The sequence below is a fragment of the Calypte anna genome, chromosome 3 (genome assembly GCF_003957555.1).
Source record: "Calypte anna isolate BGI_N300 chromosome 3, bCalAnn1_v1.p, whole genome shotgun sequence".
Classification (NCBI taxonomy): Eukaryota; Metazoa; Chordata; class Aves; order Apodiformes; family Trochilidae; genus Calypte; species Calypte anna.
This window is the reverse complement of record NC_044246.1, coordinates 19,429,859-19,453,437: the sequence shown is the minus strand read 5'-3', so window position 1 is coordinate 19,453,437 and position 23,579 is coordinate 19,429,859. Positions and strand designations below refer to the sequence as shown.

General features: G+C 37.1%; 1 protein-coding gene across 1 annotated transcript in view; it reads right to left on the bottom strand.

The window, feature by feature from the left end:
- THADA (THADA armadillo repeat containing) overlaps positions 1 to 23,579 on the bottom strand; it is a 160,043-nt gene that overhangs the window by 40,296 nt on the left and 96,168 nt on the right. Inside the window, exons 30-31 of the mRNA XM_030448466.1 lie at positions 20,694 to 20,809; positions 5,990 to 6,075 (exon numbers count right to left, since the gene is read on the bottom strand). Of these exons, the coding sequence (XP_030304326.1) occupies positions 5,990 to 6,075; positions 20,694 to 20,809 (202 nt within the window). The remainder of the gene's footprint in view (positions 1 to 5,989; positions 6,076 to 20,693; positions 20,810 to 23,579) is intronic.

The following is a 23,579-nucleotide window of genomic DNA, read 5'->3' as shown; positions in this document are numbered from 1 at the left end:
CAGAAAATCACAAAATCCCAGGCACTGGTACACACTGGAAACAAAAGGGAACCTGAAACAAGATTTCAGGATGAGTTTTCTCCATTCTCACACAGGGACAGAAAGAATCTTAACCACTAACATTAATAAACACAGCTCACTTCATTATCCCAGAGTCACTTCATTTCCTACAACACCTTTCACCATTCCCTGTTCAATATCATGCTTTACCTCCACAGCTCTCCATCTTTCACTATGTCTCTGCAGTCTTTCTGAAAACATTCTTAATTTCCTCACCCCAGATCTGTGCCACCAGTTCTGCCTCTGATATTTCTCTGGCCATCTGCTGCCATTGCACACCTCCACCTCCTTCCTCCCAACATTTATTCCTATCAGCCTTGGTCCATTTGCTTTGTCTTTCTGTCTCACATTTACTTCTGCCTCTGGCATTATCCTGTGTGCAACTCCCAGTCACTCCCTGTCTCTTGGACCTCCAGCAATCCCATCCTCAACTCCTTCATTCTCCTGCACTGAATTAGAACACTGGGCACCAGGCAACACTTCCTTTGGATTTGACTAATTTAGTGTCCATTTAGATGGTTCCATAAATATGTTTTAAATCTTTACTTTTGTTGAATCAAAACAACAACACTGACCAAACTCTACAGTCAATAAACTGGTACACAAAGTTTATGGAATTTCTGACATTAAAAAAAAATTGTTTCAATTTGTTCAGATAGAATTTCTTAAACTTAAGGCAATTTGCCCAAATAATCAAATCATATACAAGCTGCCAGTGTTTTTATTCAAGTAAATGGCCATACTTCTTAGGGATCTAGGTACAGAAAGTTAAAGTATGGCTAAAATAACCAACCTAGTTATTTCTATCAAATTTTTACCATTTAAACAATAATAATTTTTAAGTTAACCTGCAGAAAAACTTTTAATTACCAGTTAGCTTCTTTTCAAAATAAGACAGTAAAATGTACAGTATAGACAAACAGTGGGCATGGGCTTCAAATGCTATTTAAAAGTCCTGCAAATCATATTATTCAGGCAAAACATTTAAGAAATTCCTACTTAAAAGCAATTTGTTCTTTCATTGCAAAGTGTCTAGAAGTTTGATAATGCATACTATTTCAAGGAATACATTTTATAACTTCTAATTTAAAAGGACACATAACTAGGAGAATGGTATTCACAATATATGTTACTTAAAACATAGTAATTTGTCGTATTTGAGAGCATAAAAAAGGACAAAACTGGCAGACAGTTGTACATAACTGCCCATGTTTTTTATTTCAAATGCATGTGCAATGCACAGCAATTTTTGCAATTGGTTCTGTTGTTCATGGCACAATTTAACTCTAAAATATAGCTATAAGAGGCTTAGCTGTTCGGAATATAGTTAGAAAATGGAAATCAGTTTACTGCAAAATTCAAGGAAAGACTACATTAGTGAGAGCAGAACACTGGCTGATCCATTTGGATATCAAAAATCTATTCATGAACAGGATTAATTATGTAAATACTGAGTAGCTGTTCCCACTGACAACAACTGTAATTTGGTTAATCTCAAGAACTTTTATAGAATTTCCCACCTCAAATGTATACAGGAAAAATGCACAAGTAGACTTGAAAGTGGCAGCTTCTCCTCAATCACAGATTCATCCTATTTGACATCCTGTTTAAATGTTTTCTCACTCTCATCAAACTTGAATTTTGAAGACACAATACACAATAAAAGACCAAACCATCCAGGCAACTGACAGTACATATACAGGATAGAAGAACAACCAGGAAGGATTACCTTAAGTAAATTTTTCTTCCAACCTTATGTAAATTTTTTTTCCATTTTTTTCTCTGATGATGTAGGGTTCTACATCCTCTTTCACTTACACTTATGGGCTTCATGGGCTGAATAAACTTCATTAGCAAGTGCCACTTTTTGAACACAGCCCTGGGTAAAATAATGCTATTAGTAGTCAAGCATATTTTAGTGAGTTGCAGCCATTTTTCCCTTCATGAATTGAGAAAATACTATCAGAAAACTGTTCTGAGATAGCAGCAGGAGAGAAAATATGGCCAGGTTGCCTTGTGGCATTCTGTACCTGCTGCAGAGAGGCAGAGCATCTCAAATCTGAGCTTTCATAGCAATGCACAACTCTGGCCCCTGTGCCACCAGCACCACAGGATCACAGTGATACCATCACCTTATTATTTACCTTCAGACACCAATTTCCAGGAGATTTGAAAGCAGGATTGCCTATGCCAGGCCCTGTCAAAAGTACAGGTATTCAACAGAGGAACCCTATCTACTGAAACACTGTATCAATGCACTTTTTCCCCTCCAAAGATGCCTACAGGTGCTTATTTGCTTCCTCCAGTAATGCCTGAACATTCCCCTATTCCTACACTACCTACTTTGGTGCTGGTTTACTTATGAAGAAGCAATTAAATGGCTTTTCAGCAGGGTATATGTGTCAGAAAATCTGAAAAAGCAATGTGTTGTTCATTAGTCTGAAAAGCCCCTGAACATCTGTGATACCAAGTCTACGAAAATTACTGTGAAGGCAATATATCAGAGGTCTGCAGGAACAAATTCACTGGATATTATTAATAATTACTGACAACAGACATTAGCCCATGAAATAACCCTAGATCTGGTAAGGACTTCTGTTTGCTCTCAAAAGAAGCAAATATGGTATTTTTATTCATAAATGCTCTTTTTTTTTAAAATTGCTTCAGTTGTTTGGGTGGTTTTTTTCTGAGTTCCAGCTGCAATTGATAACACAAAAAAAATGTTGCAAGTTTACATAGTCTTGGTATTATGTACTGTCTCTACGTATCAGAAGACCCTCAGGCACATCAGGAGCTGGAAAAAATGGTCTGGTTTTGCCTGTCATCTGAAGGATAAAAAACTATTTTCCCAGTGACATGAATCAGGCAACACTTCCATTCAAACCAAGAAATCAGAATAACTACAGGGTGTTGTTTTTGTTTTTATTTTAAGATAAATAATCATCATTTGGCCAGCAGAAATTTTTTAGCAGGACAAGATGCTTTTGGATCCATTTTTCCCTCCCTTCCTTATCTGACATTTTAAATTGTTTTAAATTTGTGAAGTAAATTCCCTAAGGGCTGTCCTGCACTTTAAGAGACAGATTTTATTAATTGAAGACAACAAATCACTTACAGAAAATAATTGTAATGTAGGAAAGGCCTAGGCAGGGTTGTACTCTGAAAATCTCTTTGTAATTGTAGCCCCTTTAGACAGGCATAATCAATTAGAAGTGGTCTGATTTTAAGCAGTTGCAGGCTCATTACATTGCGTTCCCATTTCTGTTGATGAAAATCAGTTTCAGCCCATGGCCTGGAACTCATATACAGCACTTCCTGGGGCCTCTTAGATAAACACATCAAGAAACAGTTTTATTTGGATTTGTCCTTCACCCTTTATTCATTGAAACAACTTTACAAATCAAGATTAAACCAGAGAAAAATTGGCTTGTAACCAGAGATACGCATATATGAATAAGATATTTAATCTCAGAAACCTATAAAGCTGGAGTTAATAACTGTTCTTTATAGAACATTTAAATGTGAGACTCAAAACATTCATTTTTAACTGCTGAGCTTAGTCTTTCTCTTTGTGTGTCAAGGGATACTCAGGTCCTATTTAATATAAACATATTACTCCATCATTTCAGAAGGGCTTCTGCTTGTGATAAAAAAAAATGTCCCCACTGTATCTTCAAATTTTCATAACTGTATTGTCAGTCTTAATTTTTAACTCTCTGTATATATTGCCTGCAATCTATCATTTTAAACCTATATAGGAATGAAACTTTTAAGCAAGACAATACTAATGAACTATCCCTGACCAGACACAGTCTGCAAAAATAACAGGACAGCCTGCTCCTTTCCTTCTACAGAAATTGTACCTTTCAGCACCCAGGTTTGGAACAGTCCAGATGAGCTTTGAAAAGTAAATGAGTCTCCTACAGTCAATAATCCAGCCACAGCATGGTGCAGTCCCTCAGGCTCCAGGGGCTATTCAGAAATTAGAGGCATTTAAAATAAATACATAAAGAAAGAAAGAGTTTCTTGCTGTGGAGAGGTCAATAAAAGCCTTTGCAAATGTGACACAATTGTTTAAAAACCAAAACAGGCAAAAAACCTAATGATAACTGAAGTAAGAGACTGATGAAGGAAATGCAATGCCCACTAAATAAGGGGATGAGGGGCCTTCATCTGGAATACTGGCTGTTCCTTCATAAAAGAAAATACAGAACCAGAGCTGAATGGTGAGTGATGAGACTAATGAGAAGCAAAGGAAAAAACCATCATATGAAAAGAATACAGGAAGGCTGGGATGATTCGTGGGACAAAGCAGATGAACAGAGGTAGATGATTATGATTTTAAGAAGTGTAAAAATTAATATTCCAATATGACTCTATCTTTAAAAAGGAGTACTCAAATGAAAAAGAAGGGTGACGAGCCCAAATATGTTTGAAGGGGGCTGTCAGGGTTGTTTTGGTTTATTTTGTAGAGGTGAAACACAGGCAGACAATGTATTGCAAAGGATAATCATTAAGGTAAAAGGCCTATCAGGATTTAAGAATCTTTATTTTGCTTTAATCACAAAAATAAATAAACAAATAAATATTTTAACATAAGAATTACTGATGGTAGATATAGCTTATCCAAAAGAAACTTTAAAAACCCAGGAAAAAATTATCCCTAGAGACATGCTGTACTTTACATAGGTAGTGCATTCTTCCCTATAAAGCAGGTAGCCTCTACATAGTCACAAACTGTGGTCAGTACTTCACAGAATGAGACTGAGGTGCAACATCATTTGGAAATCTCCTTTACTGAACAGTACTTCTTGAGATCTGGGAGCCCTGAGAGGGGAATGACTCTGCAGAGGACACCAAAAGTCTGACCCATCTCCAGGAGTCCCCACAAACCCTAACCATCTTCATCTGATATGACTGGAATGCACCTGCCATATATTCTGTAAGTCTATGCTTCTGTTATAAGGGCTAGAAGCTATGTGAAGAAGTTCACTTCAGACATGTTCATCACCAACTCATTTTCCTGACAACTATCACTATTAGAACTCTGCATTCACAAGAAATCACACAAATAGCAATTACAGCATTAAAATGGAACTACTTGTGTATCATAGGTCTGGGCAAAAGGAATTGGTTTTAAAATTAAGAACAGCCCCCAAAGCAAGACTCTTTGAAATAAAGAACTGTTCCAGTGACTTAAATGCAGAGTAAAAATCAGTCATTAAGAATTTTAATGAAATGAAAGAACTATTCTTTAATTGTCTCCCTGGACTGACAAGATAATTTATTACTCACTTGTTCATGAGAAATGAACAAACCAGGCCCACAAGGAAGCCAGTTCCAGCTGACCGAAGGTTGCCCATACCCAGTCACACTTGAAAGAGTCTCTTCCTCCAGACCTTTGTTTTCCTTATTGCTTTCAATAACTTTTGTATTGTTGCAAGCAACACTTTGCGTCATTAAAACCACTGATAGTTCTGACTGATCCTTCAAAAACCTGACACTGATGAAGAATAGATATAAAAAGAGAAATTAAAAAAAGCTCTCCTAGGTATTTCTTATACAATTTCTAAACAAGAGAAAACACTGGGTTTGGATTTTTTTATTTACAGCCTTGGACCAGAAAGACATTTTGAACGCTGGAGGGGATCTTTTTCGTTGTTCCATTCTAGGATCAGGAATACCATAAGATCATCACTTCAAGCTTTGACATGAAACCATGCCTCATTCTTTTCATCAACAGTCCCCAAAATTAGCTCTACAGAAAGCAGAGCAAAAGGCCTTTTCACACCAAGCACATATAGGACTCCAGCATTCAGATGATACCACCAGTACAAGAAATATATTTCTTTTTCTCTGGATTCAACAGAGCACAGAGATTTCCCCACAGATATTCCATCCAATGTATTGAAGAGCACATTTGACTTACCTTGCTTTTGAAACTTCCCCAGGTGAGTACTCAGCAACACAAGGACATCAAGATAGGCAGCTCTGGTCACCAAACAAGGATTTGGCCTAGGGAAATCAAATTACTGAAGATTAAATACTTATAACATCCATGCTCAGAAAGAGCAGTGAAACACACCAGCTTGATGTGTCTGTTTTATTTAATTAATGGAGATTAACTTCTGATCAAATTAGACTGCAGATGCAAAATAATTAGGCCATGTTATCTAAGCTTTGCCTCCTGGCCCATTCTGAATGACAGTCTCCCTAGCAGAACAGCAACACCCTTCCTCCATCCATTCCATCAAATTACACTTTGTACATTTCATGATTATTGGATGAATCAGGTCGCCCTGGCAATTAGTATGTCTTTGCTTTGTTTATAGATAATGTATGTAACTAAATGCATTAACAAAATTAAGTCTTCAGATCTTATTGTTACAGTTCCTAAAAGAGAAAATTCCCCATGAAAAGTACCTACTACAGTTTTTCAGTGGCCACAGCTCTCTCACTGCTTTGATGCAGATCACAGAGGCATGCATGGTTTTGAAATTAGGTACCTTTTTTCTAGACAAGAATATTGGGGATTGTAGGTATATAATGCACATTGGTAAAAAGCTGCTTTCTGTTCTGCCTCTTCAAGGCATGAGTGATAGATGTTTTAGAAAAGTAAAAAATTCAGTTAGAATCTTTATTTTTCCTTATTTTGTTGTCACTGTAAGTTTCAGCTAGGAAAATATTTCTTAAAATCCAGCTTAGTATGTGAAAAAACCAAGAAATCCAGCTCAAAACACAAAAATTATTCTGATGAGTCCAATGAAACTTGCACTAAAGCAAAAAACTTTTAGAATCAAGCAGCACAAGATTAAAATATGACTAATTCTGTTCAGTATTAAATTTTTATTTTATCTGGCACTTTCTTTGTATGCTTATCTTGACATTTGAAACTCTTTCAAATAAGTTTTAATTAAAAATGTTCCACCAAACATTCTCAACTCTGTAACATATTTAAAATCCAAGAAAAAACTCAAAACTTTTTCAGATAAGTGATCCCAACTTTAAAATGAAAGGTCTCAGGTTCTTGCATAGAGGTTTGGCAGCTCTATTTGCCTAGAGAGAGTTAACCTCTTACCCTGTTAAAAAAAGACAACTTTTACAGGAAACACTGCTCTCATCTTCAGTAATGAACTCTTTAATAAGCTTATGCTGTAATACTGTAATACTCTGTAATATTTATGCTGTCTTTTATGGTCTACAGTACTAGGCCTCCATATAACCCATAGCAGACCACACACTACCACAATCTCCCTTTTGAAAAGGTTTTTTCTTCTTTTGCATAAAGAGAGACTTTTTAGACACTTTCTTACTAGTAGTGATGGACCTCCCCAAAACTCCCCTTGTTTGCCTCTTACCACTTGCCTTAGAGCACAAGAGTTAAAAGTTTCCCTGCAGAGAAGATGCAAATCAGTAAGAAATGATATCATAAAAAGCCAAAGAAACTTAATACAGCCTATTTTTTTCTTTAATTTTTATTAGGAAGACTTAATTTTTATCCACCCTGACCTCTCTCCTGTATCTCTGGCATTCAGTTGTTGACCAAGTTGTTCTTTACCAATCAAAACATTACCAAGAATTAGTCACAGGTTTAGAAGCTCAACAAAGAAGAAAAGACAGTGAGAGATCAGTCAAAGACTTAAGAGAAAAAGAAACTAAGAGAACGAAACTCACAAGTACACATTAAATGGCTGAAAGCAGCCATGAGAGATTTCAATTAAGATGAGAACATAATGGGCCTACTGCACTTCAGCTGCCTTGAAAAATGAAAGACCTGCTTCAACCATTTCACTGGAAATAAAATTTCCCAGGTACAAAATGTGTCCTGGGAAAACCATGGTTCATGTAATCTTCACTGAAAAAGTGGCACAGCAAGATTGACATGGTTTTTATTATGGTCCAGCTTTTTAGGCATTTGCCACTTAATTTTGAGTATGCTTATATGAATGTTGTGATTTTGAAATGAAGCTTTTCTAGGACAAAACATGCCAGATGTTTGCTCTGGGCTGGCTCCATTGCCCTGCTGATGCTAGTGAATTCTCTGTTATATGTGCCAGATGGACACAACAGAGAATCCAGTTTTCCAAACCCAAGAAATTTCAGTGTTGTTCAGACTGTAGCAGAATCCTCAGTCTTGAAGATAATCAAACTTTGGTATAACAGCTGGCAGCCAAAAATCACATGCTGAATATTTCAAATGATGCACTGTGCAATACTGAGGATGACCCATTCATGCAGAACTACAACAATGACAGGACACGAAGTACAAGATGTTTTTGTTTAGTTGGTTGTTTTGTTTGTTTGTTTAACATATACTCTTATAAAGAGGTGTTGTCATAAAAAAACTTTGAGGAAATCTGTCTCCAAATAACAAACTCACAGCAGTAACTGTGGGAGCTCCAGGCATCTGATACAATGTTGGATTTTTTGTCCAAAACACAAAAATTAGTTAATTTCCTTTCCAGACTAGATATTAATGGAAACAAATACATAATATACATAATATACACAATGCACATGATGTAAACTGTATCTGACACTGAACAGGATAGAGCTACACATGGTTAGGACTCTAATATCTTAGGGTATGTTCACACAGAAACATTAAATGGATATCAAAATAATATTCATAATACTATATGTATAAAGTGATAGTAGGCTAGCGATGTCAGCACAGAGATCCATACCTCATTACATGTAATATTTTGTCTACATTAGCAAGTAGGTTGGTGCAACATCAGACCTGCAAACTGCTGCTTCAGAAGAGCCCGTGGACTCCCTACATACCATACTCAGGATGCATTAAAACATGATTTTAAGAAGTTCCTCTTGTTGTTGCTTTTTTTAATTGCTCTTTCTGTTTAGATACAGAGTTTATAGCCAGCCTGCCCCAGGACTCTCACTGCACTTTGATTCTTACCCAACAGTTTCTAGCACTCCTTCATGACTCTGTACTTGCAAACTTACTGTCTAGGTGGAAATAAAAGCGGAATTAAATTTCACCAAGAACCAATACTGCAGAATATTTCAGCATATCTTACCGAAGAGAGGTCCTAGGCCCTGAGTAACATGCAAAAGGAAAGCATCATCACAGACTTGACCTCCCAGGCAGAGAGGGAGAAGAGATTGCTGCAATCTCTAGAAGCACAGACAGGGACAGAAAGGATTACTGCTTAGAAAGAACAAGGCCCAGAAGAAATGTGCTTCTAATTTAATCAAAGAAAACAAAAGTATGATAGGAGGAGCTGCTCTGTCCCTACTAGATCATCACAAAACAGCACAGAAGATACAAGGTGACTGAAAAAAAAAACCAAGTCAAAACAGTTAAAAGGACTAAAAGCTTTAAAGAGTCTACAGGTATTTTTCTAAACTGCCCAAAGCTCCAAGCTAACAGTATCTTCACTATGGGAAAATAGTGCCTTTTTGAATTATTACTTTAGGTCGGCATGGCTGAACAGTTGACAAATCTGAAAACACAGGTGCCAGTTTCCATACTATTAATTTTGACATGCTGCAGCAGATTTTTTTATTAGATCCTTAAAAAAAAAAGTCTTCCAAAACCTAGCCAATTTCTTTTCATTAATACTGAACAAGTTAAGTAATTGGGGATAGGATAGTCAGATGACTATGAAATTTCAGGCACATGAACCTTAAATTAGGAAAGAGTTGAAGTCACTAGCAGGAGAAAACCTTTTGTTAGTGGTTAGAGTTCAGGGTTTTTTTTTTAAGAGAGGAAAGTTAATGGAACTAAGTAGTCCCTTTAAATTCAAAGGCTCCTGTTCAAATGCCTCCAAAGGTGCCCAGGTTAAGCACTTAGAGAATAATATACAACCAGAGTAACAATAAGCTATTTGCTTTCAACAAGGAACTGCCTGGTAGGCGAATCAGCAATTGTACCCTTCAGGAGATATTCCCTCTCTGCAGATATAAATCAAACTGGGCAGGTTCAAAAACTCCACGTGCAATACTGTGTTTGGCTCCAGCTGGCTTTGGCTACCTACAGTAGTGCTGGGACTGCTTTGATTTCTGTTCTGTTTTTATCATCTTTAAGCAGCACTAACTGCAGCTTAGGTCTACATAACATGAAATCAACCCTAGACTCACAGTTTAGAGCTCTGCAGATACTATTTTATTAAAGTTTGATTCATCTTTTATGGTTAAGACACACTTAACTTAAGGTAGTCACTGGTTTGCTTATTCTGGATTGCAGATCTGATGCAAAACAAACTGAAGAAGAAAGAAGCAAAATGTGGTGACAGACCTTCTCTGTACCATGCTCGGTTTAAAGTCTATCAGGAACAAATGGCTTAACTTTTAAAATTCTATTTCTCTTGTATTACTATTTATTTTAAAGAATATCAACATTCATGAATCACAGAGCAAATTAATTACCTTCCCTTCCAAGGGAAACAATAAGGAGCAAAACACATGGAATGCTCACATATTTGGCCTCAGTTCTGCCAGAACACTGGGAAAAAGATTTAAACTAAATGTACAACCTTGCTCCTCTAACCACTGAGGTTTGCAAAGGCCCTTTAACATAATTTCTACTCAGGACACCACTTATAAGCATCCAGATTTCTGTACATAAACAAGGATACCAACACACCTGTATGCAGAGCAAGTACCAAAGATTTTGGATGCACCAGTTTTGCAGATTCTCATTCTCTTCTCAAAAGCCCAATTTTCAATGACACTAAGTCAAATGACCTAAAAAGATAACTATTTTCTCCTGGGTCATTCCTCTTGTTCCAAAAGAGCATCATCTCACTTAGAGATGAGCAAAACCAGCTGTAACATTTAGGCAAAAAAGGAAGCACACTAATAAGACAAACAGAATTCATTGATTATGAAATCAAAGCTGTTTGTGTTAATGTTTATAACATTAGGCTTTGGTCATTCTAGTCAATAGAAATTCAATGTTTTCCAAAGAGGTAATTAATTTTTCTTGTATTTTTCCTCATTAGGAAACAGATGTTGCAAAACCACTAGCAGGAAAAGAACTATAAATATACAGCAACTTAAACTATTTACTAAACATTTAACAACAAAAAAAATCAAAGCATATTTGCTCAAACTCTCAACAAGCACTTAGCACTTAGAACAAGCAAGCAAGCAACCCCCCAATCAATGTCTATTGAACAAAAACTTGTAACATCTCTCTTGTGAATTAGTTTAGCAAAGGTGTCTTAGCACAGTTTGCTACCTTAGGGGTATCTAAAAAACCCTACTTTTGTAACAGGCCTCAGAAAAGCTTTGTATTTTGCAGTCTCCAGGCTCTTAGAAAGGTCTAAAAGAATTCAAATCTTCCAGCCATTGCTGCTTTATGAATGCAAGCTAATTCTCATTTGTCAAACTAGAATATAACTTTAATGAATAGCTAAAAAAACAGAATTTCCTCCTAATAATATATAGCATGCACATCACAGTTCTGGTTACAGTAAAACAACACAAAACTACATAGAGAGTCAGCCAAATTGTTTTCAGTGTAGGGTGTTTAAAATGACTGCTAGTTACTTCTAATCTACACATTCAAATTGGTTACTCACAGTGCCAGCCTTTAAAAATTGTTTACAGGATTTGGCTCACAAATCAAATTAAAGTTAAAATTAGACAGCTTACAAAGCTGCCTACAAATCCCTGTATTTTGTCAAAAAAATTCATGACATACACATAAGCATGAGGGTAAAGAAACCAGTGCTGCCAAAATTACACACACAACCTTTTCAAAAGCCAATTCATCACTGCCTCAAGAACAAGAAGAGAATCCTTACCACTTGCACGACTGTTTCTATTCCAATTTCCAAAGTGAACAATTAATGGCTTCTTCTCTGGTCTTCAATGAAAAAGTTGCTCCTAATGCAATGCTATACATTTGTGGAGCTTTTGGAAAGGCTGAACAGCCTAAAATTCCTCCAAGAAAGATCTTTTCACAGGATTAACCTTATCAATAGTATTTTAGGAAGAGCCCCTTAATAAAAGAAAAAGAAAACCTGTAGTAACCAACCACCACCCTATTCTTCTGTTTAAATAATGTAATTGTCAAAAAAAAACCCTTCAGCAATTCCTATTAAATTTTATATTTTGGTTGACAGAAAATAAATCAGCCTGCTGGTGTCAAATTCAGACCCCAAATTCTCCTTCCTTCTAGCCACCAGTATTATGTACAATGTTTGTTTCCAGGAGAAAAATCAAATTGGTTTCTTACACATCATATTCTATCTAATGCACAGGACACAACTTCAAAAGCCTTTGCACAAATTCTTCTATTTTGAGACTGGAATGTCACCTTCAGCTCTAGCATAAACACAGGGAAGAATTTGGATTAAGCTCAAGATGTCCTAATGCCTGGTGGTATTTTGGGACAGGGTCTACACAACTTCTGATTCCAAGTTTCCTGGTGTGCCTTTGCCTTCCATAATTTCAAATCTTCAGGCTGGCACACTGGCAACTAAATTTTGGCTTTTCAGTCCATTTTTTTCTCCCTGTTAACTTCAAAGTTTAGTCCTTCCTGAAGAATGGCAAAACTGTGCAGTGTTCTTTCTTCTGGCAGCCCAATTCTTCTCATACACAATTCTAATAGCAACTGTATCAGCTAAACTATCTTCTAAATGCACCAAGAAGTGCATTTTCTGTGATGTTTGAGTCTTGATACAATCAACTCTACACGATCCTTAGGGGTCTACCCTTTGGGAGTTTTATCTTTGGAGGGCTGCTGGTGAACCAGACCAAGTTGGCCCTGTACTGACCACATTTTACCTGCAGAGAGATCTGGAAAATGACTGCTTGTCACTCACGGAGGCAAAAAAGCTTATGTAAATCACACCTACACATACAATGAGCAGATGATTAAAAGAAATCTCCATTGTTTTGGTTACTAGCTTCCAAATTCTGCAGTATTCTAAAGACTGAGATTCTGGGGAGTATATTAGTTTAGAAGACAGCCTTCATATTTTAATATATTTTCTCTCAAAGTCCACATCTGAAGCACTGATTCAATATGCACAGCCTTCCTCTTGTTTTCTTAAGGAGACATTAATAATGGATTTAATTATTAAACTTTGTCCATAGCATTTTTAACCATGTAACACAAAACCAGCACATCAGTGAACATCATGGCCCTCAGACCTACATTTAATGGAAAGCTTTTTTAAAAAATAATAATGAAGCCAAGTAATCCTTGATGAGTTCCTGGAAGTGTGGGAACACCTGCACAGAAATACATTTAGTAACAGTACATCTGCTTGTCTACTTGAGTGCTGTTGAGATCTTCTTGGAGTAATTACCATGTGTACAGCCCCCCTGACTTGCTCATTCTGTAAGACCAGCTCATCCTGCACTAAAGCAGACATCTTCTCCAAAGGTCATTCTGGTCATTTAAGTTTTAGTGCCACCAAAGCCAGACTATGTTGCTGTCACTTTCCCTCCCCAGAGAATTTATTGCTTCAAAAAGAAGCTACACGAATTATTTTTAAATTGTGGTAACACCAAGATAACCCTGAGATTCAGCTATTAAGAAAAACTACTTTGAGCTTTGTCTGTCCTTGGCAAATGATACTGAAAGGTTGTGTTTTGTTGGTGTTGTTTTTAGCATACCGGATTGATACAGTAATACTGTCTGTTCACTTTTGTGTTCTTTTAATGAGAACCACATGTGATCCCTTAGCAGCATCCTAAAAAACATAGAGATCAAACTAATCCCATGTGCAAATATAATGAATTTTACACAATTAGCATCAGGCGGGTTGCCTATAGAGAGGCTAGCTACTAAACCACTTTTTTTTTTTCTTTTTTTAATTTATTTATGGGAAAGGATTTTCAGATACTTATGTCCAAAACCTCTAATTGTACATGGTTTAACATGCCTACCCTGAAAGTTACAGAGGTGGAGGGAACCTACTTTAAGCAACCACATTCAGTTCTTAATATGCCCTGAATGTTTGTATTTAAGTCAGAAGTACACATATGAACCCAAGTCAGACAATGTTTTATCTTACACAAAGTAAATCTTAAATTTCAGTCTGAAGTTTAAACAGCTCAACTGATACCCAAAACAAGTGTTCCAAAACAAGCAATCACCAAATGCCCAAGTAAACAATTTGTAGCTGTGTTAAGGATACTGTTATCAAAACTGGTGAAAGAGTGGATTTGGAGCTAAGAGCAGATAAAATTGAAATTAATGCCTCCAAGAATACATTTATGAACCATGATGTAACTGTTATGACTCCGCTCTCCAAAGCAAAGACAAACCAGGTTAAATTAGGCTCATGGGTCAGCAAGTGCAGATTAATAAATTACCACTGTGCACTTGATGTGCAGTAAATGTTCATACTGGTATGCTTTGCTTTCACCTGCAACCAAAAGTTCCCCTTGATGTTTTGTGTTTTTAAGTGTTCACACATGAACTACTGCTTCAGCTCTGCTGACAGAAAGGTAAAGTTTCAATCTGAAACTTTGTAACTAGGCTTCCAGGGAGACAGGTTCAGTTATTGGAACTATTTTCCATTTTTGAATATGTCTGTATAATGCATAGAGATCACTCATGAACAAAGGTAATTAACTAAACTCGTCACTGTGTGAGATATGAAGACTGAAATGGAAAAGCGGAGAAGTTAGAAAATAGGAGTATGTCCAAGGCTGACATAGCTTTGGAAGGACAAGAGGGTTCATCTTGATTTAGTGAAAGAGGAAGAGACAAAGGAACTATCTGAAAAGAATGACCACTCTGACAAGTAGGATGATCTTACATTCTCCTTAGTTGCTGCCCTCTTGCTAGTTTAAAAGTGAAAGACTCCCATTCCAGCTGCCCAATTATGTCCCCTTTCCCCCCCCCAAATAATAAAATAAAATAAAAATTTTAAAATAAAAAAATTGAAATTAAAAAATAAAAAAAAAAAAAAAAAAAAATCACACAGGGGATGCTAGCAATGCTGCAGAGAGCCATGGGCATCTTGCACTTGTATCTAAATAAGCCTGCACAGGCCACTGTTGTGTGTTTACTAGCCTGCTCATGAGAAATCATCACTGTCTCTCCTGAAGGGACAATGAGAAGAATAGGGATATATTTAGGTTACACACTTTGAGCCACAAAGTCCTGAAACCACATCAAGGCCACATTCCTGCTTTCCACAGAGATGGCCTAAATGCACCTTGTATGAAGTTCCTTCTAGGAAGGACCAATGCCTGGTTGTCTGCCTGCTGTTACTGACTTCAGACTGACAACAGGAAACACTACAGGCTTGAGGAGGTACCATGGCCATCCACTTGGCAAACTCAGATACTCTGTAGTGTTACAAAATGCCTATGGATTTCCCTCATTCCAAGCAGCTACAGCTGGGTCACCCTAGAGGCAGCCTGGATAAAACTGAGCAGCAGGTATCTCAGTGGACAGTGAATCTGGTTTTGAACCCAAGCCTCGAAGAAGTTTTGCATGTATTTGTTGTGTGAGCTTGAATGTTGTACCTCTACATCACATCTGTATTTTTAACAGTCCCATGCCTACAGCAGGGAGCTAAGCAGGAGGGCTGCAGAGCAGGGGATATTTGGGTTATAAAGGTAAGTGCATACACCACAGTTCCAGACCATCTACAGACTACTTGCAAAAAGCAAAGCCAGTTGGTTTTACACAAGGCTGCTCCACACAAGTTGGTTTCAAGAAAGCAGCCTTCTTAGGAGTAACTTTCCAGCTAAGAAATGGCACACAGCTCACGTTTAGCAGAGAATGTGACTTGACTTCTGGCAGAACTTCAACGCCTTTTTCCCCCTCCTGTGGTCTCAGTAAGAAGGCAGGCAGAAAAAAGGAAAATAAGCTAAAAAGCACTAGAAGACAGCACCCTACAGCAAAGCTGTGCAATGACATGATTTCTCAGATTTTCCAATACCAATACTTTGCCATGCCAAAGGCTACAAATGAAACAAGACTGGTATTTCTGGGATTTCTGTACAACAAATTACCAGTTCCAAAGGCTGCTCTTTAGCTTGCTGTATTTATGAAGAAGGCAGCATCTATTTGGTCTTTTAACTCCTTGCAGTTGAGCTAAAAATTACTTTTTTTTTTTTTTTTTTTTTTTTTTTTAAATTCATATGGAAGAGCTTTGAACTCTTTCAAAGGCTTAGCTTGGTATATTCATAATTTATATAAAGCTCTTACCAGACTGATTTCCACCACTTCATTCCATCACCTCAGTTCTCCAACAAGCATATTTTATGTATTTTTTAAATTTCTGTTCTTCTCAAGCACCCTGCATCTCCCATAACTGCAAAAAATACCATAACCTAACACTGATTTTTTTCAAACAAAAAGTCTGCTCAGCTGGTGGGGGTGGGGAAAAGAATAACGTTACTAAATCACTTTAGACTAACTAAGAAGTAGAATCTAAAACAAAATAAAAAATACTAAATTAAATATAAGCCTGCAAGTAAAGTGAAAAGTTTCAAAAAATACCTTGAGAAGTAGATGGAAGGCAGGTCTCAGTTCACCAAAACATCAAAAATGGAAATCCTACTTCTGCATACTCAAAAAAGATAGTATTCTTCATATGTAAAAAAAAATAATCCAAGGAAAGTTAAGGAAAGATTTTCTTCTGATATTTTACTATATGCTACAAAGGAGAAAAATCATGTCCCGTTAACTGAGAAGTCTGCCTTCAGAACAGACAAAAAAGCAAATGTTTCATGAAAATCAGTTTGGGGAATGAAAGCCATTGTTTTACTCTCTTAAAGCAAAGATAAGTGGGGGACTGGAAGAGGGAGAAGAGATTTAGTATATTACAGGGAATTTGCAATTATTTCTTGAGCTATTTTATACCTATGCAATCTGATGAAAGGAAATTACATTCTGGCCATGAAAAGGGGGGAAAAAAAATCAAACCCAAACCCAAACAAACAAAAAACCTCATCCAGTTCAGCAAACAGGTGAAGAATGATAATCTTTCCTCCAGATATATATATATATATACATACACATATATATGTGACAATTGAGTCTCATTTTTAAGAACTACTTACACAATCCAAAATTTAGTAATTTGAATTTCCCAGACAAGTTTGTTCCATAGTACAAAAGAAGTATGTTGCTGTAGGAATATCAGCAAGAAGTTTACAGAACCAGCACAGAAATGTGAATCAAAGCTCATGTTTGGAAATAATTCCCCCAATTCATGAACAATTCTACTGTAATTTTAACTGTTTTTTACCCATTTAAGACTAAGAAGAGCCATCTTTTCAAACCATCTTTTCCAACAATCACTGCACTGCAGTATCAGTGACATGCTAAGTTATCTCCTAATGAAACAGGCAGAAGAAACAGATGGAGATTAATTAATTTTTTTCTGTGGTACTCACTCTATTTGCCTGAACCATAAGAAAGTAAGAATGACTGCACGTGGACCAAGGTTCTCACCAGCCCCCACCCTCTCTGACAGTGACCAGCAGCAGATGTGTACCAAGAAGTCTAAAAACAGGTTAAGGATAAAGTGCTGGTTTCCTGATACACTTGCCCAACATCTAGAAAACTGCACAGCTGGACTAAGCTGAGTTTCACAACTCAGTTGCTAAGCAACCTTCCAAAACTCAGTTAAAACAAGAGAAAGAGAAAACAACAACAAAACCCCCAAAGCCCACCATTCGTCATAAAATAGCTGTACAGATCTACACAACCAAATGTAAATGGCAAAACATTATATGGAACTATAACTGACATTGGAAATTTGCAAGAAGAGTTTCTGTCTGTAGAAAAACCAACGCCTGAACTTAGTGTCACAAACCTTGATGTTCATAATACAAAATTTTACTATGGGGAGAAAGACATTTAAAAAAACTTCACCCATAGCATTCACTGCATAGCTGCAAATGCATAAACATTAAAAGGAGGCTACAGGAAACTGACAAAATTAAAACATGCTACAGAGAGAGGGTAAATATAGCCCATAAATCTGTGGCTATTTACAGGCAAGTGAAAGAGAAAATACATCTCTTGAGGCTAATACCTATACCATGTACTTTTTAGAGAGAGCTTGAAAATATATCCTTTATGGAGATCTCACACACAAAAAAAAAAAAGTCAGCATCAATTTGCCTGAAGTATTAAAAAGACCAGGTCTGAAAAAATACACATGAAACATAGAATTTATTTAAAATCTGTAATGAAGAGAGCCTGGCTCACACATACTTGCTGCAGGAGAAAGAGGTTTGAATTATTTAGCAGTTGTATCTTCCTACTGAATCTGGCCTCTAGTGTTTGGGTTTTTTTTTCTTTATGATGGTATCAATGGATTTAATGTGGTTAAGCAAATTACCATTCTCATTTGAAGACTTCACAATGCTTATGATGAGTCAAGTCAAAAGGTCCACCAAATCTACCTTGGTTTCTCCAGCTAGGGCAGACAGCAGATGCACAGGAAAGAAAAGTGCATGAACAGTGAAACCTTCCAAAAAAAATTTCTCTCAACCTTGAAGGCTGCTGAAAAACTTCTTGAGCCAACTGTGGTACCTCCATAGTTAGTAACCTTACTGGGCTTTTCTTCTATGACTCTCTTCAACCAATTGTTAAAAATTCACAGAGGTTTAAAGTCAACAGTACCTTTCACCATGAAATTCTATAGCTATACCAAAACGACATTAAAAATTACTTTTTTTTTTTTTTTTTTTTATCTGCCACCTTGCACTGGAAGGGCTGTTAAATATCTCTCCTTCCCATGTGACTCACAGTATTAATGTTTTTTCCATGTCATCCCTCCCACCTGTCCCTTTTCCAAGCTAAAAATATATCAGCTATTAATCATTCCTCATCTAGAAACAATTCTACACTTATTGATAGTCTTTTTACTGGTTCTCACTTCTACTGTTCCTTCTCTGGGAATAATAATAATAATATTCATAAAATAATATTCATAACATAATATTCAAATATACAACATAGGCTAATACACAAAGCAAGTGTAGATTCAGTTTTGTTCTGCATTTTTAAGATTATATTTGCTGCTTCACCTCTTGGACTCCATCAAGGATGAGAGTGATTTTTTTCAAACAGAAAGTCTGCTCAGCTGGCCACTCATTCCGCAAATAAAGTCCAGACTGCTTTACTCATGCACGTAATCTCCCTTATGAGGAAAGGCTGAGGGAGCTGGGTCTCTTTAGTTTGGAGAAAAGGAGACTGAGGGGTGACCTCATCAATGTTTTCAAATATGTAAGGGGTGAGTGTCAGGGAGATGGAGTTAGGCTCTTCTCAGTGGTGACCAGTGATAGGACAAGGGGTAATGGGTGTAAATTGGAGCATAGGAGGTTCAAGTTGAATATTCGAAAAAATTTTTTTACTGTAAGGGTGACAGAGCCCTGGAACAGGCTGCCCAGGGGGGTCGTGGAGTCTCCTTCACTGGAGACGTTCAAAACCCGTCTGGACACGTTCCTATGTGATGTACTCTAGGTGGCCCTGCTCTGGCAGGGGGGGTTGGACTAGATGATCTTTCAAGGTCCCTTCCAACCCCTAGGATTCTGTGATTCTGTGTAATTTCACAAGTATTTACACCAAGGCTTACTGCTATATCATCCCTCTCACTGTTTCAGGAGATACTTCTGTAATTCTCAAAGACCAACTGTATCTTTATTGCTCCAACTCAGTTAGCACTAGCAAAAGGCTTCCTCAACCCACGTCTCCATATCACTTATGATTTTGCTTTTAATGATCACAAAGCAAAATAGGCTTTATCAAAGATCCACTCTAGACAGCATTAGTGACCTCTCCCCACTGTGCAAACTATATTCAGGATATTTTACCCAGGTTTTTACTGATGTAAGGACTTGCAATCTCTGTCCAAAACTGATTCCTTTAAACTTTTTTGTGGAAATATCAAAAGTAATTGATGAGGTCAAGCATGGGGGTTTTTGTTTGTTTGTTTTCCTTGTGTGGGGGGGTTTTTTTTGTTTCTTTGTTTTTGTTGGTTTGGGGTTTTTTGTTTATTCTTTTTGTTTTGGTTTTGGTTTTTTGGGTTTTTTTGTTGATGTTGTTGTTTTGGGTTGTTCAGTTTGGTTTGGTTTGGCTTTTTTTTTTTTTTTTAAAAAAAGTCATCTGCACATCCTTTTTCAGAAACCTAAGGAAATTGTTTCCAAAACTATCTTGGGATGGTTTGTGGGCTGCTAAATACTTTTGATAGTTTCAACATTTGCTATGACATTTTTCTACTATTTTTTTGTAAAGGTCAAAATCATAGAAAATAGTAACATAAACCCCCCAAAAATGTGCCATATTCTTCTTCTTAGTCCAGAAGCAACATTCAACCCTTTCTCAAAACATCTGCTTCTGCAGGCATTTTCATTCACAGCTCTTTTTAAAAAATGACTAGACTATAAAACTTAGCAGAGAATGAAGTAAGAGAAAACTGAGAAACAATAACATAACAGGTAACATATACCTATGGTTTTCTTATCCTTTGATTTTTGAAAAAAACCCCAACACAAAACACCACAATATCTTCTAAAAAAAATAGTAAGACAATAAGGTATCTAAATTTTACACATTTCTGGAGATAGCAATTTGTCCACATAGACAAAATAACAATTTTAAAAATAAACCACCAGCCAAGCTTTCCACATGTTAGTAACTTTTGTGTATGTATATATGTTGTATTTTATCTTACCTTTTAGCCAACCACATTTTGGTTCCTACACAGGTAATGATGTCACCCAGCCCTTGCTGGAAGTCTGAGCTACAAAGTTGTTTTGATTCTAGGTACGACTGCAGCAAGTGAAAAACCTACAAAAAAAAAAAAATTTAAAAAAAGTTGAAACTAGATTTTCTTGCCACTGCTTTTCCTCGAAATAACTAAGATGAAAACAGCCACCTGCAAAATGAACAACTATTACTCAAGGAAAAATATGTATTCATTTGGCATAACAACAAATGGAAACCTTGAATTGCCTATTCTTTAAGATTCACTTATCACAGCAATTGAACAACAAAACACAGAATGTGCTGGAAGATGCTAACTTTTGTGAAGTGAGCAGAGGACAGCCAGATGAGCACCACTCCTACTGGCCCTTGCTAACTTAAGCATTCCTTAATTTCCAACCTTTCTGAGATACCATGTGCTGCCCAGTGCCATCCCCTCTGTCTCAGAGCAGGCCGGCAGCTGGCTCACCAGATAGAGTGGGGCCATTTGCATCATTCAAATACAACTGAGGAGACAAGGAAGAGTGTTTAGATGTGCCCAGCACCCCACAACCCACACTCTGAGCAAAGAGCTCAGAAGAATTATCATCTGTAACCACTCTGATGTACTGATAGAAAAGTATCTGTAATCCTGCTCCCAAGAGCCTTCACTCAGGGCTCTGCTCAGACACAGTGGGCAGCTGGGCTTTACAGAAGAGGGAGATGCTAACACCCTTCCCAGCACTGAGGCTGTGCACTAACTGTGCTATCTCCTCCAGAGCTTCAAATAAAAGACTTAGATGTGCCCTAGCTACCATGAAGAAAAGAATTCAAGATACCAAAGTAGAAAGCATGACCTGTATGAAGCTTTCTGGTCAGATAGTTATCAAAGCAAACATTTCCACTTCTTAGAGACCTTCCTTTGATTTAAAAAAAACATTTCTTTCCTCAAGTACTATTGATTATATAGAAAGCTGTTAAGAAAAAATAGAGTTAAAAAATATGCATACTCATCTAGATCATGAGCATGAAAAGGAAATACTGGAGAGTATCTGAATGCTCATACCAAGTGCACAGTGGAGAGGGATATTCCAAGCCAGCCCCCCGGTACCCATCCTCTCTGCATGTAAGAGAGGGTGCCTGGCACACACTTCTGACAAAAATGGCAACACTCCTAACACCCACTTAGTTTTAATTTCCTAGCTTTTACCTTTGCAAGTAACACCCAAGCTAATTGATTTCTATATGGCAAAACAGAGACATGTGGTGCAGTACTGAAGCCTAATGAGCGAGCTCTTACCTGGGTTAAGGAGCTCTGCATGCGTGTGCCATTTGGAAGCTGCAATATGAGGAACAGGGTACTAACTTTCTTCTGTCTTTCTTCAACTTATCTTACAGCCTCCATATTCAAAATTCATTTTTTCCACAAAGTTAGAGAATTAAGAATTTAGGGAGCTTTAAAGGCGTTATCAGACCACTTCTGAAAATACCTAAATGAGCATTCTATATGGAAACACTCTCAATGCGAGAGAGTATTAGCACATCATATTTGCAAAGTGACAATTTTATGACTAACAGACCAAGCTGAGGCCTTCACTTCATTTTGGGAAATGAAAACCCCTTACATCCAGATTTTTAGGTCCCAGATCTTGGTCTCTCACATTCCAGCTGTCACTTGTGCCCGGGGTTATTTTTTTGTTTGTTTGTTTGCTTGTTTTGGAAACACGAGCACTGCCGCATAGCATTAACTTGACACAATTTCATCTGGGTTATTTTGTGTGAAATTATTCAAGTGGAAAAACAGCTGCAGTGGTTTCAAATACGCATGGAAACAGAAGAGATGTCAAGAGACTATCTAATCCATACAAACACTGAGGCAGGATCTAAACAGTCTCCGATGGAACAAATGTCTGACTGTCCTAATCCTGAAAACAGCCAAGCAAGCAGATTCCAAAACACTTGTATGGAACCTCTTCTAGTGCTTCACCCTCAAAATCCAAGCCCTTGAGGTAAGGTGTTCCTCTTCATTCCCACCCTTGCTCTCACAGTAAACAACTGTTCCCTGGCTGCCATTCAGTCAGCCCAGATTTTTTCCTAGTGAGGTACTTATTAAATACAGAGATCCCACTGGGCCCCTCTGACAGGAACAATAAAGTAAACTCCTGTCTCCCTTGCTAGCAGGTGCTCTGTAGGCAAGAAACATACTGGAAAGATACCTGTGGTCTTGGAGTTCTCTTTTTTTTAAATCTTCTGAAGTCCTCTGTACTGCACATCATTTTGTTGACAGCAGAGATGCTCCTTCCAAGATTTTTGTCTTAATTTTCATTTATTTCTAGATCTCTGCCTTGAATCCTGTTTCCTTGAATCCTTGAATCCTTTAGCCTGATCTTGCCTGTGCAATTGCCTGCTTATTAAAATGATTTATATAAATATCTACTCAGATTAAGCTACTTCATTAAAAACAATGCATAACTTTGCCACTACTATTAGTTTGTCTGTACTTTCTGTGGCTTGCCCTTAATCTCTGTTAAGTAATGGACACTACAGAAGAAAAGGGATGAAAAAGGAAAACAATACCTGTTGTTTTCTTTTTTTTTCTCTGAAGCTATTCATAGTGCCTTTTATACCCTCTGCTAATTGAAAACCATTTCCTGCCTTAACCTTTCTGATTTTATTGTTCTGTGCTTGTGTTCATTTCCAGGAACGAGAAGGGATTTACCTCTAAGCAATACTATCAGGTCTGTTTCACGGTTATGAAGAGGTTATCATATTTTTTTCCTAGAAGCTTAAATTAATTTAATCACTTCAGCTTTGAACACAGCTTCAGAGCGTCTCCCTCCTAAAGACACAGGAAATCTAAGCAGTTTAATAGTTC